We start from the raw sequence: 17,354 nt of genomic DNA, 5'->3' as shown, positions 1-17,354 counted from the left end.
TTCTCAAAACATAATCCAAAAATGGCATATTATATTGCCAAATGTTTCATCCAAAAGATGAAATATTATCTTACAAAAAGTTTCATCCAAAAGGTAGCATATTACATTGCCAAAAGTTTCATCTAAAAGTAAAAAGATATACATTTCTCAAAGCCATCTCACCAGTACTATTTTCCAAAATACTATCAAATATTAGATCTCACATTATTCAAAGAGCCCAAGTATGAATCCCAACTTGAATTCATCATCCAATGTGAATAAAAAATCTATGTAAGCTTGGTTTTGGACAAGAAGTTTTCCAGCTTTGACTCGTTGTTCATTTGTCAGCCCATCAATTTGCTTTAGTTCATCAAACACTTTCATCCTTCTGGTAGCACCTTCTGTCTCAAACTCGAAACAATCAGCAATTCTTCGAATACTATCACCAGCAACAGTTTGTATGTCACCAAATTTTTTCACTGTGTCAGTCAATACCTCAACCAATGGATCTTCATTCCTAGATCTCTTTCTACTTTTCTTACTTGACTGTGCTGAAGTTGCCGCCGTGTTTGTATGATTATTAGTTGCATTACCAGTAAGATCATCTATTGGAGATAAAGGATCAAACTCAGAATTTGCATCATTGTCTACCTCTTTATCAATCTCATCAACCGTTTCAGAAAATCCCATAGCTCCTTGCCCATTTGCACGATCCTTCCCAAATACAGTAACTAAGTCTTCATAATGAGGAAATGGTCTATTCCTTATGCCTTTTGCATTCGGATGGCTCTATAATAGTTAAAAGTAATAGAGAAAGAATTAATATGTGATTAAGTTCTAAATTAAATTCAACAATAAGGTGACACTTACTTTAATCCATTCATCAAACACACTTTTTTCAACAACAACACACTTTAGTTCCCCATTCCAACCAAAACCACTTGTTGAAGGTCCCAACATTTCAGAAATTGCATGAATCAATGTGGGGTTGTGCTTTCAATCCACAATGAGGAATTTTCTCACATATCCATTTTTCCAATTGCTGTAAATAGCCAGGTTTGAAGGTCCCATTGTTTGCTTTCCACTTTCCACTATTTACCAACTCCAACAAACACTCAACCAACTTTGAATCCTCAATTGAAGTCCACTGATGCTTTTTTCCAGGAATTGATGTTGATTGCTCTAGAGCATCCATTTTTCTAAGCATACATGTATCTCACATCTACTTATAACAAAAGTATAGCAATAATATATTAACATATAAAATTGAACTAAGAACATCGATATAATATGATAGCATTGTCATGGATATAAAATTGAACTAAGAACATAGATATAAAATTGATAGCAGAAACTGCCAACATTATAAATTTCCATAAAAATTCCAAGCATTTACAAACCAAATCAAATAAAATCCATATTATTTGGAGACATCCAACACATAATGATAAAATTGTTTCAAACAAAATCAAACACAAATAATGCAAAGAAATACAATTTATGTATGCCTCCTGTTGCGCCATTGGTCAAACATCTCTCTAGCTAAGTTGTCTCTCCAAGAAGTCCAAGTGTTAGATATTTCAATGTGTATAATGATCATTGCCTACACTTTCATCTTCATCACAATTGTCCTCCTCACTTTCCCCTATTGCTTGTTCTAGAGGATCGATAGGCATTTCTCTTCTAATCAAGTTGTGAAGAAGGCAGCATGCCAAAATAATTCGACATTGAATTTTGACAGGATAGTATGATCTACCTCTAAGAATTGCCCATCGCCCCTTCAATAGTCCAAATGCTCTCTCTACTACATTTCGAGCTGAAGAATGTTTCATATTGAAAAATTCAGCAGGTGTATTAGGTGGGATATCTCAATCATTCAAGTGATATCGTTGTCCTCTATATGGTGCTAAGAAGCCTTCACCATTGGGATATCCAGCATCACATAAGTAGTAATGTCCTGTAAATTAATTAACAATATTGTGAACCTATTACGAAATTAACTTGTATATGTATGATACTACATATGAGAGAAATATATACCTTGTGGAACTTTCAACCCATTTGTCCTAGATATGGCATCTCGTAACACTCTAGAGTCGGCAGCTGATCCTTCCCATCCAGGTAAGACATAAATAAATTGCATATCTTGTGAGACTACACCTAATACATTAGTAGCAATTTCGCTCTTTCTAGTCCGGTACCTAGGCCTATCTAAGGCGGACACATTGACTTTAATGTATGTACCATCTAGTGCTGCCAAACAATTCTTAAACCACTTCCATCTCTCATCAGTTGAACTACCAAGAATTGGTTCAGGTTTTCTTAACAATAACTCGTGAAGGCACAACAAAACATTTAAAACCGCATTAAATTGTCTACTAATTGTTTCACCCGAACATGCAAATTGTCGTCTCATAATTCTATTCTTAATGTCATGAGATACAATATATAAAAACATAGCAACCATTTCTTCAACATCCATATTTTTGGTTCCTTTCAAACCCTCAATAGTTCTAAGGTGGTGACACAAAATGGCAAATGTTCTCCTATCCATGCGAGTATTTTCTACACATACTAAGTCACTAGCATGTATCATTCTAAAACTATTTAGTTGACGTATTTTGTGTCTACGAAAGGAACTTTCAAGAAACCTATTTGTACTTATACGCCTCTTACAAATAACGAAAATTATTTTGAGTATGAACAAAAGTATCATATCATTTAATATCTCCATATACTAAAGCAAAATTGCTACAATTCTTTTTTTCCTTGCAACCAATGGAAGACGAGTCATATCTGCATGAAGTTTGAAATAATTAGTTGCATATGATCAACTCTAGGTTCATTAATTAATTAATTAATAATGACTTAAGAACGTTTGACTAATCAAAGCCTAAAATCATGTTCTACAGAGTCCACATAAAAGCATTATACATATATATAAATATACTATATCTTCTCCTAGCTATATGGACCTTATTCACTTAATTATACATAGTAGACAAGTGAGGCAACTGGCTACCACTGTCTTATTGTTTTCCTTCTTAATTTGTCAATCACTCCCCTTAAAATTTCTTCTGAACACCCTCTTTTTTCTTTTATATATGAAGCTCTGTCATATATATATTTCTCCTTATTACTAACCTGCTCTTATATTTATTACTTAATAATCTTACTACAAACAGAGCAAGAGTTGTAAATCCTATAATTGACATTTTTATAGAAACATCTTTTTCTTAAAAGATAAATTGGTTGTTTCTCGTTATTATAATTTTTGGAATTAGTTGTTTCCCTTTATTATAATTTTCGGAATTGTTTGTTTCCCTTTATTATAATTTTTGGAAATCCACTTTCCCATTTTGTGAATTTTGGATAATTGTGAGCTTCCTTATTTAGCTTATATTGTCCCATTTTGTTTATAAAGGGAAGATTTATATTGCAAATATTCGGTACTTACCCAAAGTTATTTTTAGTTTATTTGCTTATATATTTTCGTGCAGCTCAAGAATTACAAACAGGAAACTGGTTCCTTAATATCATTAATTGTTGTTTCCTTTTTGAGCTTGTTTTTTATCCGACACAGGTTTGAGCTGTCCCCACCAAAATCGTATCTGTCGGATCAGTATCTTTTAAAAAAGACAACTCTTCATCAATCAAGAATATCTTCAATTATTCTTGCCTTTATTAGAAGAATTCTTTCTCAGCCTTCATGAGCACGAAAATGGACTCTATAAATAGGTGTCTAAGACTTTGAGAAAAAGTGAACTCTTTGGTGCATTATTCGTGCGCATTATTGTAATATTTGTGAGAGTTACTCTTTGTATTCAAGATCATAAGTATTCACGTGATCTTGTAGTAATATGTGTGTTTAGTTTTTAGTGGTGAGTTTATACCATGTTCATGAGTGAATACACATTGTAATTTGAACATAACGTTTATAGTCTTCGGGAGAAGATTTTTACAAGCCTTGCGTCGGGAGGATGCAAGCACTCGCTGGCCATTGAAGGGAGTTCAAGTGGTTGAGTGTTTCAATCAAAATCAGATTAGTGAAGAGAAGTACAACAAAGTTGCGACAAATCTGAAGAGGGAGTCTTGTTTTGTTTAAGTCAATATTTTTGTACTTGTGATTCTTTATTAATTGGTTTTATTCTCTAGGCGTGGCCCCAAGGAGTAGGTTATCCGAAAGGGTTTCTGAACCTTGTAAAAATTCGATGTGTTCTTTATTGTTTTGCACTGTCTTTTTACTGTGTTGAGTTTCTGTCGTGACAAGTTTGGATTCTGTCCCGACAGAACTGCAATCTGTGTAAACAGTTAATTACCATTCCACACTTTAATTAATTCACATGGTTTAATTAATTTGGTAATTACTAAAAACAGAATTTCAAGAGTTATATAAACTCTCAGCTTGAACAAGTTATAATCTACATACACTTCACTTTCATGACATCTATCAAATCAAATATTTAATATGTTGAAAACCCAGTAATCATCATTACTTTTACTTGTGATATTTAGCATTTTTTTTTCTTGCTACAAGCTATGTCAAATAAAAGTAACTAATTAAAGTAATATTACTACATGAAGTGATTGAAAGATATGAGCATATCTATGCAGAAAAAGCACTAAAGAGGCTTCTCCCAAATAAAAACATACATGTTTTAGGAAATACAAGTGACAAACGACAAGCCATATTGTCGTTCCTCATTTATTCCACAACAAATTCTTGCTCACCAACAGACCTTAAAAATGGGTGTGGCAATGATAGCAGAGAGGGCAGAGAAGAAGGGCTTTTCATGTGGGGAGAGACTGGCAACAATAGAGATAAGCCTCTTCATGGAGCTTTCGTTGCAACCCTCCTCAATGACCTCTTTGGTATCCAAGCTCGAGGTGGTTGTGCTTGTGCGGGACCCTATGGTCATAGACTACTCGGAATTGATGAGGCTTTGAAGTTTAAGCTTTTGGAGATTTCTTTAGGATTTTGAAAGAGAGTATTTTGCCTAGTTATCAATATATATATATCCCATTCTATCCTAGAGCTTAACAGAAAACGATTTGAAATTTTTAAGTAAAAGTGTTTTTGAAGGAAGAAAAAAAAATCACATGGTAGATGGAGGAACACAGTTCATGATCTTCTTATTACACAGAAAAAAAAATCAAGATCATTAAAGGCAAAAGACACATAAACAAAAAAGCCAAACAGAGCCTCCATATCATTCTTACCATCTGACCTTAAAAACCTAAACCCATCTCTAGATTTCAACTCTACCATCATCAATAACTTCCCATGGAAAACAGACCAAGAAAACACAAAGTTCAGCTAGTACAGATCATAGACAAAAAATCAAAATCAGAGAGAGAGAGAGATTACATACTTGGTTCAGTGAAGGAGATGAAGAGAAGAGGCATCTCTAGGGCTTCACGAAATGAAGAAGAGAAGAGGTTGAGATTGCCGTAAAATAAAACTCAATTATTTTTAAGTAATGATATTACCCCCAAATAAGGTCACGTGAATCCCACAGGAAAGTAAAACCCTTAGCTAAAAATGTCAAAAATAACATACCAAACATGGGTTTGTCTTCACTTTCCCATTCCCACCTTAAGATTACCCCATACCAAACGCCCCCTTAGAGTTTCATTTTGTCAACAATTTAAATTTAATATTTGTATCAAATTGATATTGTAGTAGACAAAATCTATCAACATAATAAAAAGTCCAACAAGTTAGCGAGACTCGCGGTCCAATAAGTCAGCTCGACTAGCCAGTAAGGCACAAACCAATGTAAATGGGCTCACATATATTGAATGAATCATCCAAATGGTCAACCTATACCCAGACCAAAATCCAGATACACTAAATCAGTCAAAGACCTTAAAACAATCAAGGTACACGTAACATTTTCAATGAATTTCGGAAAGTAACTACTTGGAGTGAGTCAAACGGATCAGGAAGGCGGAGGGTAACGATAAGGAGGACGACTATAAGGAAGACCCTAAAGGGAGATGGCAAAGTATTTGATAACCATTACTCTGAATACTTTTTTTGACTAAGAAGATTCCCTCGAGCTGATCCAGTCGAGCAAGTCGAACCAATCAGACTGACCTGATCAGACTGTCGAGCTCCGCTGTCACCTGACCACGAACCAGCCAGACTGACCTGACCGAATTGTCAAGCTTCGTTGTCACCCTGATCATCATTCTAGTTACTTATTCACTATTACTTACGTTATTATTTTACTTTTTCGGTTATCTTTATGACAATTTGACTAACTTGAGCGTCGGAGTCACTTTGGCTGACACCCCACCGGTGCTCCCAATTGAATTGTCACCTCCTTCTATATTCTTGACAGGTTGCTAGTGCCAATTTAATCAATTGTAGGAAAAAAACCTCTACATTTGGCACCCACCGTGGGGGCCTAGCAATAAGAATAATGACAAAGAATCAAGGAGTTCACTTGAGAGCTATGACAGACATGACTGAGACACCCGATCTGGCCGCCCAGCTCGCCGCCCTTACTGCGCAAATGAATGAGGATCGCGAGAAAATGAAGAGGCTCGAAACTGAGAATGCAGATGTTGTAATGCCCTGGCTACCCCAGAACAGTTACGGTGAACGGTGGACCGGAAATTTGACTCACTACCTGAGTCCTTTGGTCAAAAACGTGCTCTAAGTATAATTAACAGGTTAAGGCATAAAACCAATAAAAAGGAAATGGAGATTTTTATTACAAACTGCTCTGCAGAGCTAAACAAAAGGTTACAAGCTGTTCTCAGTATAAAAAGGTCACTACTGTTGTAAAGTTACAATCCCACCGACCTAAGCGGCAAAAATAGGGTAAACCCCCTAGTTCCTCTAAGAACACCTTGACCGTGGTGGTCAAGCGGCTGCATATGTACACACCACCACATCAGCTCTCCACTCAAGGCTAGGTGAGCTTCTCTTTCCCTTTACCTGCACCACATAGCACCCATGAGCCAAGGCCCAGCAAGAAAACATAACACTTTATATAACATTATCAAATGATTATCATTATAATCACACTGAGCGTAAAGCTTTCAAACAAATGGGTAAACACCACATGAGGTTCTGACAAACCACACTGAGTGACTGCCATGCAAGTCACTAATTCAGATGGAAGAGTGGCTGATGGGTAAGCCACTAGCCTTCAACAGGTTCTGGTAACCACACTGAGTGACTGCCATGCAAGTCACTAATTCAGATGGGAGAGTGGCTGCTGAGTAAGCCACTAGCCTCCAAGCGCTTATTTCATTCATCGACCCTCGGGGTCGGTCTGGCATTAATGCTCTCTGAGCCATTCAATGCTGGTGATCTATTAGATCAAAACTTGTTGGCTTGCGTGACACACGCTAAGGCCGTCCTGACTAATAAGCCAGCTCAAAGTGATCAGTGCCCAGTACCACCCCTGAACCTGACTAATAAGTCACAGCTTCACAGTTGATACTAGCACCCTTGCCAAACCTGACTAATAAGTCAGTGCCATGCACAAATGAGCAACATATGCTAAGAATTCTATATTCAATCCATGTCCATATTTTCTCAATCACATGCCTCATGTATATCCACGCATGTCATATTTGGGGTGCAGTTTTCTTACCTCTGGTTCGAGCAAGAACGAATAAAAGAACAACCCTGAGAACGATCGACTTTTTGGTCCTTTAGCGGTTACCTGGTCATAACCAAATCATGGGATTCCATCAATAAAATGAATAATAAAAGGTTCCCAAACCAAAACCTAACCTCCGGGACCTCAAACACTACTCAACCGGGTAGTAGGTTCAATCCCGAGGCCTTAGGCTTGCATCCCCGAGCCAAAAAGCTCTCTTTGGCCAAAAATGCCTTAAGGGCCGCGGCCCTCCTTGGCCATGCCGCGGCCCGCCCCTCAAACAGAGGCGGCTAAACCCAGTAGCTCCCAAGGGCCGCGGCACACCCTGGCCATGCCGCGGCGCAACGCCCATTTCAGCCAAAACCCCTGTTTTTCTTCCTTTGCGTTTTCCCTTGAAACCAACCTTTCAAACCCAATTTAAACACCACCCAAACCTCTCTCAAACACCCATTAAAACCCCCAAACAACACTCAAACTCTCCCTCATCATAACCCAAGTAAAACACCTCAAGAACTCCCTTTAATTCCAATTTTCCACACCTAAATCAAGAGCTGAAATCCATGAACGAAAACAGAGCAAAACCAGTAAAAATAAAGATCAAAGCTTACCTCAAGCTTGGTATTGAACCCTCTCCAATGGCTGAACTATGTCTACAACCTCAACCTCCAAGTTTCCTAGCTTATTTCCACACCTTGAGCTCAAAACTCCAAAGAGGAAGAAGAGAGAAATGAACCTACGGGAAGGAGAAGAAGCAAAACTCTATTTTGGGTTCTGTTTCCCAGCCACCCATACATCATATATATCCTAAACACAAATGACCATTATACCCCTAGGTATAATAAAGCTTCTAAAACCAACTCAAGGGCATTTTTGACATTTTCCACCTACACCGTCAATGATAATTAACGCTTCCCAATTCCCGCTAATCTCAATATTCTCAAACACCATTATTTCACATCCCGTTACCCTTTAATACCCGGTAACACTCTAAACATTAAAAGCACCTCGAGACTCACCCAGAGCCCCGAGCTTAAGCCCGTTATGACCAAACCGATAATTAACATTCCTTGATCGTCTCATGCAAAATAGCTCGAACAAACCCACATCATAATGTGGTCTCAAATTATATTACCAACATGTGAATAAATAATCAATTTACCCTCAACGGGTCAAATTACCATCACACCCCTATATAAAGAGATATGGACACATATGCATGCATTTCACATCATATCATAGTATAATCAACATATACATGCATTTAATCAATTAATAACATAATTAAGCAAGTACGGCCCTCCCGGCCTACTGTTCACGCCGTTAAATACATCGGAGAATTCGGGGCATTACAGATGTGCTCGTGCAAATGGAAGCCATATCCTCTCAGACTACCAAGGTCCAACCATCCCACTTTTGAGGTCCAATCAGCCCAATGCAACCTTTGGGCGACTTCACCCCAATCTCTAGCAATGATAGACCGAATCAAATAGATCCATCATCCTCGGTAAGGAACTATCAAATGCCACTTACCATGTCTAACATACAGAATTCAACTGTCAATGCAAGAGAACAAGTAACCATGAATGAACATGGACATTCATCTGCACCAGGCTAATAGCAGACTCTAGGAGTCAGCCAGCCAGCCTCGGCAGCCAGACAACAGTAGGTTCCAGGAGCCAGTTAGCCAGTCACTGGATTCAGATATCAACAGATCCTAGGAGTCAGCCAGCCAGCCTCTATTGCTGGACAATAGCAGATTCCAAGAGCCAGTCAGCCTGCCACTAGAGCCAACCAGACCTTCATGGAGCTTGTCAATACACCCTTGAGTAGCAGGCAATCAGACCAAATCAACCAGTCGTAAGTGAGCCAGCCCTCCATACCACCGTTAGCTAACTTTCGATCCAAGATCCTGAGTTGGCTCGTAAATTGGTCGAGATGGAAGCACTTATCAACCGAATTCCTGGAATGGCACCTCCAATTAAAAAGAGTGTAGCAAACTGCTACGCTGACTCCCCATTTGTTGACGATATAGCAATGGTCAAAATGCCAAAAAAGTTCAACTTCCCTCACATGAAGATGTTGTTGGTTTTACAATACTAAATCAGGTATGTAGCGGAAGCATTTAGGTTGATTATCATTGTACCAACTGTTGGGAAAACTTATACAGGATCTTTATTTATTTTCATGTATATCTAATATTAAACAAATTAATACGAGACAGCCTAAAACATGTTTCTAAAATTGAATTCAAAGAGAAACAAAGAATAGAATACTTACAGTATATGCAGCGGAATGAAAGAGTCCTTCCTTCAGTTTCTCTAACTCTTGTATCCTCTCTGTCGCAGAGTATTATCAAGAAACTGAATCGATCTTCTATTTTCTTCACAATCTTCTAATGTATCCTTAGAATCACCTAGACTATTGTGGGCAATTCTCAACACATGAGATAGATATAGAGAGAAGAAGAGAAAGTAACAAAGAGGCTTAAAAAATGACTTGTGTTTAGAGAGAATCTAAAACTATCAGAAAACCAGTGATTAAACTTATGTTTTGACTTCTCTCTAAGCACTCCTTTTATAGACTCAATTAGGTCATTTAATTTAATTAAAAAATCAATAAAATAATAGTCATTTTAAAGCCCAAGTCGAAATTATCATGGGCTTTAGGCCCGTGAAATTTCTCATTTGATTATAAGCTCATTGGACTTAAAATCAAGGCCTGTATTATTTTATTGATTTAATTAATTAAATAATTATTTAAATCCTTTATCAAATTAATTATTTATAATTTGAACATTGATTTAAACTTATTTATTAATTTAGATACCAATTTATCTTAATTAATAAATCTGCCATAATTTCTATTTTCTTCTCAAAATTACACAACTCTGTGAAACTATCTAAAATTGGCCTGGTCAACTTTGATAATTCTAATTGATAATTAAATCAATTAATTGAGACTATCTAGATGATTTTATCCAAGGTACAATGGGGACCATGGGCCTATGAAATCAAGCTCCAATAAGTTATCATAAATCTAACAAATAAGTTTACTAACTTATTAATTCCTCGTGACTCCACTATAGACTCGGAATTGCACTCTTGAATTCATAGAATGCTCTATAACAAATATAGATACGCTATTAATTATCCATTGTTACAACCATAATTGTCACTCAATCCTCTATAGACGGTCTACAATGAGAGAGGACTAAAATACCATTTTACCCCTCATTGTATTTTATCCTTAAAACACTTAGTTCCTTGTAAATGATATTTCAGTATACTAATTTAATTACTGAAATGAAATCTCTATCATTTAACACCTTGAACCAAACTAAAAGGAAACCATCATTTCACTTCTTCATCAGAAGCTATAGACGTTCATATCTATGATTAACATTCCCACTCAATTATACTACCGAGTTCCCAAGATGTAAGTATGGGCTAGTCCGTAGGGTAAGCTGGTAACGAACAAGTCAAAGAACTCAAATAATACAATCAGTTAGAATACTAACCACTAAGAATTGAGATTGAATTGACCTATGGTCAACTATATGATATGACTATAATAGATAATAACGGTATGTTTACTTATCTTATCAACTATCAATATCGGTCCAATCCGATGTAACAAATACATCCGATCTTATCTACTTTGCTAATGTTCTGGAAAGAACATAACACTGTAATGTGTAAGTAGATCATATTGTAGATTGGCAAGTCAGTGTAAATCATGTGCACTGACTAATCCTAGGACTAACTTATTTTGAACATATAATCATATTTATATTCCACTGTGATTACGTCACTATAAATACGATTAGCTATATGCTCGGGATTTAATAGAAGTTTATATTAAACAAATAATCATAAAAATAAAACATGTGAGCAAAGTGATTGACCAAGTCAAAAAATGATTTCTATTCTTTTATTGATAATAAATGAGATTACAAAGAATTTGGGTTTTAATTAGGGCATAAAACCCCAACAAACTCCTACTTGCACTAATTGAAACTAATGCCTTAATTATACTAATCCCACTTCCTTGATATGCTTATCAAATGTAGCTTCTGGTAGTGTCTTTGTAAACGGATCCACAAGATTGTCTTCAGTTGCAATCTTCATAACCTTCACATCTCCCCTGGCTACATATTCTCGAATAATGTGATACTTCCTTTCTATAAGCTTCTCCTCTTGTGACTTCGAGGTTCTTTCATGTTGGCTATCGCTCCTGTATTGTCACAAAACAACATAAGCGGTTTATCCATTTCTGGAATAACACCAAGATCCGAATAGAACTTCTTTAGCCAGACTATTTCCTTAGGTGCTTCTGACGCGGCTATGTACTCAGCCTCCATGGTGGAATCTGAGATTGTAGACTACTTTATGCTTCTCCATATCACAGCTCCACCCCCAAGAGTAAACACCATTCCAGAAGTAGACTTCCTGTCATCGACATCAGTCTGAAAATCTGAATCGGTGTAGCCTACAGGGTTCAAAACACCACCCTTGTAGACTAACATATAATCCCTAGTCCGTCTCAAATACTTCAGGATATGCTTAACTGCTATCTAATGTTCTGGTCCTGGGTTTGACTGATACCTGCTCACTACTCCCACTGCATAGTAGATATCTGGTCTAGTACACAACATGGCATACATCAGACTTCCAACTGCAGATGCGTAAGGAACTTTTCTCATTGCATCTTCCTCTTCAGGAGTCTAGGGAGACTGCTTCTTTGAAAGATGATGGCGGGACAGTAGACGCCCTTTCTTGGAATTTGTCATTGAGAAACGTTCAAGCGCTTTATCTATGTAAGCTGCTTGAGATAGAGCTAAGAGTCTGTTCTTTCTATCCCTAATGATCTGGATACCTAGAACATAACTTGCTTCACCCAAATCCTTCATTTGGAATTGAGTGCTCAGTTAATTCTTCACATCAGATAATTTCTCAACATTGTTTCCAATGAGTAAGATATCATCTACATAAAGAACCAGGAATACCACTATTTGATTTGCCTTCAGTTGGTAAACACAGGGCTCATCAATATTTTGTTCAAAGCCATAGGTCTTGATTATTTCATCAAACCTAAGATTCTAAGAACGAGAAGCTTGCTTAAGTCCATAGATGGACCTATTCAACTTGCAAACTTTTCCTTCTTGTCCAGCTACTTTAAATAGTTCTGGCTAATCCATATAAATGACTTCGTCAAGCTTTCCATTATGAAAAGATGTCTTGACGTCCATTTGCCAAATCTTATAGTCGAGAGCGGCCGCTATGGATAGGAGGATGTGAATGGATTTGAGCATGGCTATCAGACTAAAAGTTTCCTCATAGTCCACGCCTTCTCTTTGGGTATAACCCTTTTCCACTAATCAAGCTTTATAAGTCTCGATATTTCCATCAACACCTTGTTTCTTCTTGTAGATTCACTTGCACCCAATGGCCCTAAAGTCACTAGGTGCTTCCACAAGATCCCAGACGGAATTTGAGTACATGGACTCCATTTCCTGTTTCATGGCTTCGAGCCATAGTTCCTTTTCAGGGCTAGCCATTGCCTATTTGAAAGACAACAGATCATCATCACTAGTGTCACCAACAACCATATTGGTTTCACCATCCAAACCATAGCGAACTGGGTTCCTAGAAACCCTCCCACTACAACGAGGCTTCGTGACTGTTTGCTCAGGAACAGTGGTACTTTCTTCATTTAAATCGACTTGCGTCGGTTGGACATGAAGAGTGGGAATTTCATCATCAACTTGTGTTGATGACGATGGAACATTGGTTGGAGTCAATTCTTTAACCATCTCCTCTAAAACTACTTTGCTGCAAGGTTTAAAGTTCTGGACATAGTCATTTTCCAGAAAAGTAGCATTTGTAGAAGTAAACACTTTCTTTTCTGAATGACTATAGAAAAGTCCACCCCGAGTACCTTTAGGATAGCCAACAAACATGCAAACTTCAGTTCGCGGTTCTAACTTTCCCACCTTTTTCCTCAGGACGTAGGCGAGACACCCCTAGATTCTATAATGGCATAAACTAGGTTCACGACCATTCCTGCGTTCTAAAGGTGTTTTGGGGATTGATTTAGACGGCACGACATTAAGAATGTCATTCGCGGTTTCAATTGCATGTCCCCAGAACGAAGTTGGTAGAGTTGAGTAACTAAGCATGCATCTAACCATTTCCAATAAAGTTCTGTTCCGGCATTCCGCTACACCATTTTGTTGCGGAGTACCTGGGGCAGTAAGTTGTGATAAAATCCCAAGTTCAGTTAAATGATCTTGGAACTGCATATCCAAATATTCTCCACCCCTATTAGATCGCAAGATCTTTAACGTTTTACCTAATTGGTTCTGAGCCATTGCTAGGAATTCCTGAAACTTTGAAAATGTTTCTGATTTCCTATGCATTAGGTAAAGACATGAGTATCTAGAGTAATCGTCAATGAAAGTGACAAAATACTCAAAACCACCCATGGCTTATACATTCAAAGGTCCACAAACATCTGAATGCACAAGACCAAGTGGTTCTTTGGCCCTATCACCCTTTGCAGAGAATGGATGCTTGGTCGGTTTGCCTTCTAGACAAGATTCACAGATAGGTAATTCACCTAAGGTGAGTACCCTCAAAGGTCCATCCTTTGTAAGTCTTTGAATCCTATCATAGCCAATGTGACCTAGTCTCAAGTGCCATAAATACGTCATATGATCGTTATCGGTCTTTTGCCGTTTATTGGTCCTAGGTTTAGCTACTTTGAATAAATCATTATTAAGAGCGAGGGGTTCGTTAGGTCGCAGAATATAAAGCCCATTTTCCAAACATGCAATACACAATTGTGATCCATTGAAGGAAATAGATATATTAGAACTTGTGAAAGTCATAACAAATTATTCTAATTGCAACATGGAAACTGAAATTAAATTTCTACTAAAATCTGGAATAAAAAATACATCTTTTAAAATTAAAAATTTATTTCCGAACTTCAGACGAGTTATTCCTCTAGCTTGGACCTTAACGAACGCTCCATTCCCAACTCTAAGCTTTAAGCCGAATTCGTCCACTTCCTCCCACGATTCAAGAAGCTGTAAAGAATTACAAATATGGTTATTAGATCTAGAATCAATAATCCAAACGGATTTATAATTCTCTAAAACACATGTTTCCAAGATAAATGAACTATAATCATTACCTTTGTTTTTAGCTGCTAGAAACTTAGGGCAATCTCGTTTCCAATGCCCCTTCTCTTTGTAGTGAAAACACTTATCTTTACTTTTCTAATTTTTCTTGTTCTTCTCGTTAGGCGTTTGTGCATATGGTTGTGCACTCGTCTTTGCACTCTGTGCAGGCTTGGGGTTGTTGTTTTGCCCACCTTTCCTCTTGTTTCTAGCTTTCGAAGACGAAGCTGGGTTAGCTTCAGCCTTAGCTAGATCAGCAGCAACATCAAGTCTTTTTCCACCTCCTATACTAGGTCCACCCATGATAGGTTCAAAAATCTGAAGCTCGTTCATGAGCTGCATTAGACCATAGTTGAGTTGATCATGAATGTTCAGACACGGTGCCATCCGAGCATTCACAGTGTCATTACGTATGTGCGGAGACGGTGCTATCCAAGCATTTACGGTGCCATCACGAGCATGCAGAGACGATGCTCATTTTGGGGATTCCTCAATCATGACGAATTCAGAGTTGTCAACAATCAACTCTATGTTGATATTCTGCTTCCAATTAAGGAAGTTTTCTCTAGTGAGTTTCTCCATCGAAAGTTGAGAAAGGACGGGAGTAGACACAGACACTACTTAGCTTAAAACTACAAATTATTAATAAAATAGAAATCAATCACATTTGCTCAATAAAACTTCTATTCACACAAATTTCAAGAAATAGCACAACATATACCAAAAAATATGTAAGATGTGAGAAAAAAATACCAAAAGCAATCACATCTCTAATTCTTTAGGTTTTTAACTAATCTATGATATCCTTGTCCCGGTTGGCGAGAGTCAAAAATACCACTAGTTAAATAGAGTTGTAAACTCATTTAATAATGGACACCACTATTAACAACCTACTATTCGATCAAAATAAGAAAACAAAATCTCTTATTTTATGAGCTAGACCCACGGTTTCAATAATCATAGATTTAGTCCTAGTAGTCACCGTAGGGACGAGTCTAGTATAATTTGACCTATAATTATCTATCTTTCGAAATCTAACCTTGTCAAAATAACTAATGAACACCTTCCATAGGGAGACGAATCAAAGCGCATCGAGGCCCCATTAAGCTATTGACTATGTTAAACCAACGGTGGAGATCGAATAAAATTCTTAAAATAAGCTCATTATAAAATTAAAAAAAAATAGTATTTTTATTATTTAATTTTAGAAAATTAATGACTATGGTTTTCCCAAAAAAATTAAACAGATTAAATTTTTTAAAACCAAAGTCCTATAATTTCCTATTAATTCTAAAGTGTCACATTGAAACAAATTCAATTAATTTAGAATTAATTTGTTGCTAATCAATATTTAGGTTTAACTAATATAATGAACCTATATAATTAAGTTCAACTCAGGTAAATGGGCTGCAGCGACCCAAATTTGCTAATAAGGCTTGGAGCCTTGATTAGTGTGCCTGGAGGGCAATAATTGTTATACTGTATTAATTTATGTAAATTTAATGAATATGTGGTTAGAATGCATGTTTAGGTGAAGTAAATATGCATGTGAGCCCCATTTGGTTGTTAGGGGAAAATTGGTAATTTTAGCCCGTTGAGGGCATAAATGTAATATATGTGATATTGTTGATATAATTGTGATTTATTTGTGATGCACGTTCCGAGACGGTCCTAAAGAGCCATTCCGCTTAAAGTCACAACAGGATTAAATACTCGGCTTGGGAGGAGCCTAGGGGTATTTTTGGGAATATTATAACTTGAGTTTGGGGATTTGTAAGTAATGATTAGTGACATTTGGTAACTTGGGTAACCATAGGTAACCTTTGAGGATAGTTACTCTAAATGAGAAAATGGTATATTTGCAAAAGGATAGGAAATGTCTAAGTTGCCCTTGAGGACTAGTTAGAATAAGGGTTAAATGGAAGGGTAAATGGGTCTTTTGGCTGGGATTTAGATAACTATAGCTGGGTGGAAAGTTATCTACAATTAGATAAGTTCAGTTCTTGCTGAAAGTGAAGGAAAGCTAAGAAGCAAAAAGAAAGGGGAGGAAGGGCTAGCTTCTTGAGATCAAGGAGGGAGTTCAAAGCTGGGTTTGGGGCAGCTAGAGTCAAGCTTAGGCCAAGATTGGTCCAGAGGTAAGGCATCTCTGAATTTTAGCTTCTTGCAAGTTTGAATTTGGAGATTAGGTTGAATATTGAAAGCTGGTTTTGGCTTAGTATTTGTGGAATTCAGCTAGAGAATCAAAGGGTGTCAAGCTTGGAAGTGGATTTGGTGGTGGCTCAAGGTCGAATTCCATCTTGAGGTATGACTTTCATGCATATTCGAAATTTATTTCTGGTTTAGTTTAAGAATTCTGAAGGCTGGTTTAAACTTTGCAAGGGCTGGTTTAAGTTTTGAGAATTTTGAACCAATTTATGAATTGTAGGTTTGGATGTGTGTTTGAGCTTGTTGTTGATGTTTTTGAGTTGTTAGATGGTTTATTTGGGGTTTTGAATTGAATTTGGGACTTGGGTAAGTCTTGGTAGTGATTTGGGAGTGTTTTGGCTCGGGGAAAACATTTGGAGAAACCC

General features: G+C 37.1%; 2 protein-coding genes across 2 annotated transcripts; both read right to left on the bottom strand.

The window, feature by feature from the left end:
* Positions 1 to 204: 204 nt before the first annotated feature.
* On the bottom strand, positions 205 to 939 carry LOC133814909 (uncharacterized). The gene is made up of 2 exons (XM_062247812.1): positions 850 to 939; positions 205 to 768 (listed from the first exon to the last, which is right to left on the bottom strand). The coding sequence occupies exons 1-2, from the start codon at positions 937 to 939 to the stop codon at positions 205 to 207; spliced, it is 654 nt and encodes a 217-aa protein (XP_062103796.1).
* Positions 940 to 1,559: 620 nt separating this feature from the next.
* Positions 1,560 to 2,533, bottom strand: LOC133814908 (uncharacterized). The gene is made up of 2 exons (XM_062247811.1): positions 2,020 to 2,533; positions 1,560 to 1,795 (listed from the first exon to the last, which is right to left on the bottom strand). The coding sequence occupies exons 1-2, from the start codon at positions 2,531 to 2,533 to the stop codon at positions 1,560 to 1,562; spliced, it is 750 nt and encodes a 249-aa protein (XP_062103795.1).
* Between the last annotated feature and the right edge of the window lie 14,821 nt (positions 2,534 to 17,354).

Source organism: Humulus lupulus, chromosome 2, assembly GCF_963169125.1.
Source record: "Humulus lupulus chromosome 2, drHumLupu1.1, whole genome shotgun sequence".
NCBI classification, from domain to species: Eukaryota; Viridiplantae; Streptophyta; class Magnoliopsida; order Rosales; family Cannabaceae; genus Humulus; species Humulus lupulus.
The sequence above is the reverse complement of the archived record's forward strand: the minus strand, read 5'-3'. Positions and strand labels throughout refer to the sequence as shown.

What these genes read in the sequence shown, in the direction of transcription:
- LOC133814909 (XM_062247812.1), bottom strand. Translation starts at nt 939, where the DNA reads ATGTTGGGACCTTCAACAAGTGGTTTTGGTTGGAATGGGGAACTAAAG. An exon ending in TGTTTGATGAATGGATTAAA is followed by an intron (nt 769 to 849) that starts GTAAGTGTCACC and finishes TAACTATTATAG; the next exon opens with AGCCATCCGAATGCAAAAGG.
- LOC133814908 (XM_062247811.1), bottom strand. Translation starts at nt 2,533, where the DNA reads ATGGATAGGAGAACATTTGCCATTTTGTGTCACCACCTTAGAACTATT. An exon ending in TGGGTTGAAAGTTCCACAAG is followed by an intron (nt 1,796 to 2,019) that starts GTATATATTTCT and finishes AACATTCTTCAG; the next exon opens with CTCGAAATGTAGTAGAGAGA.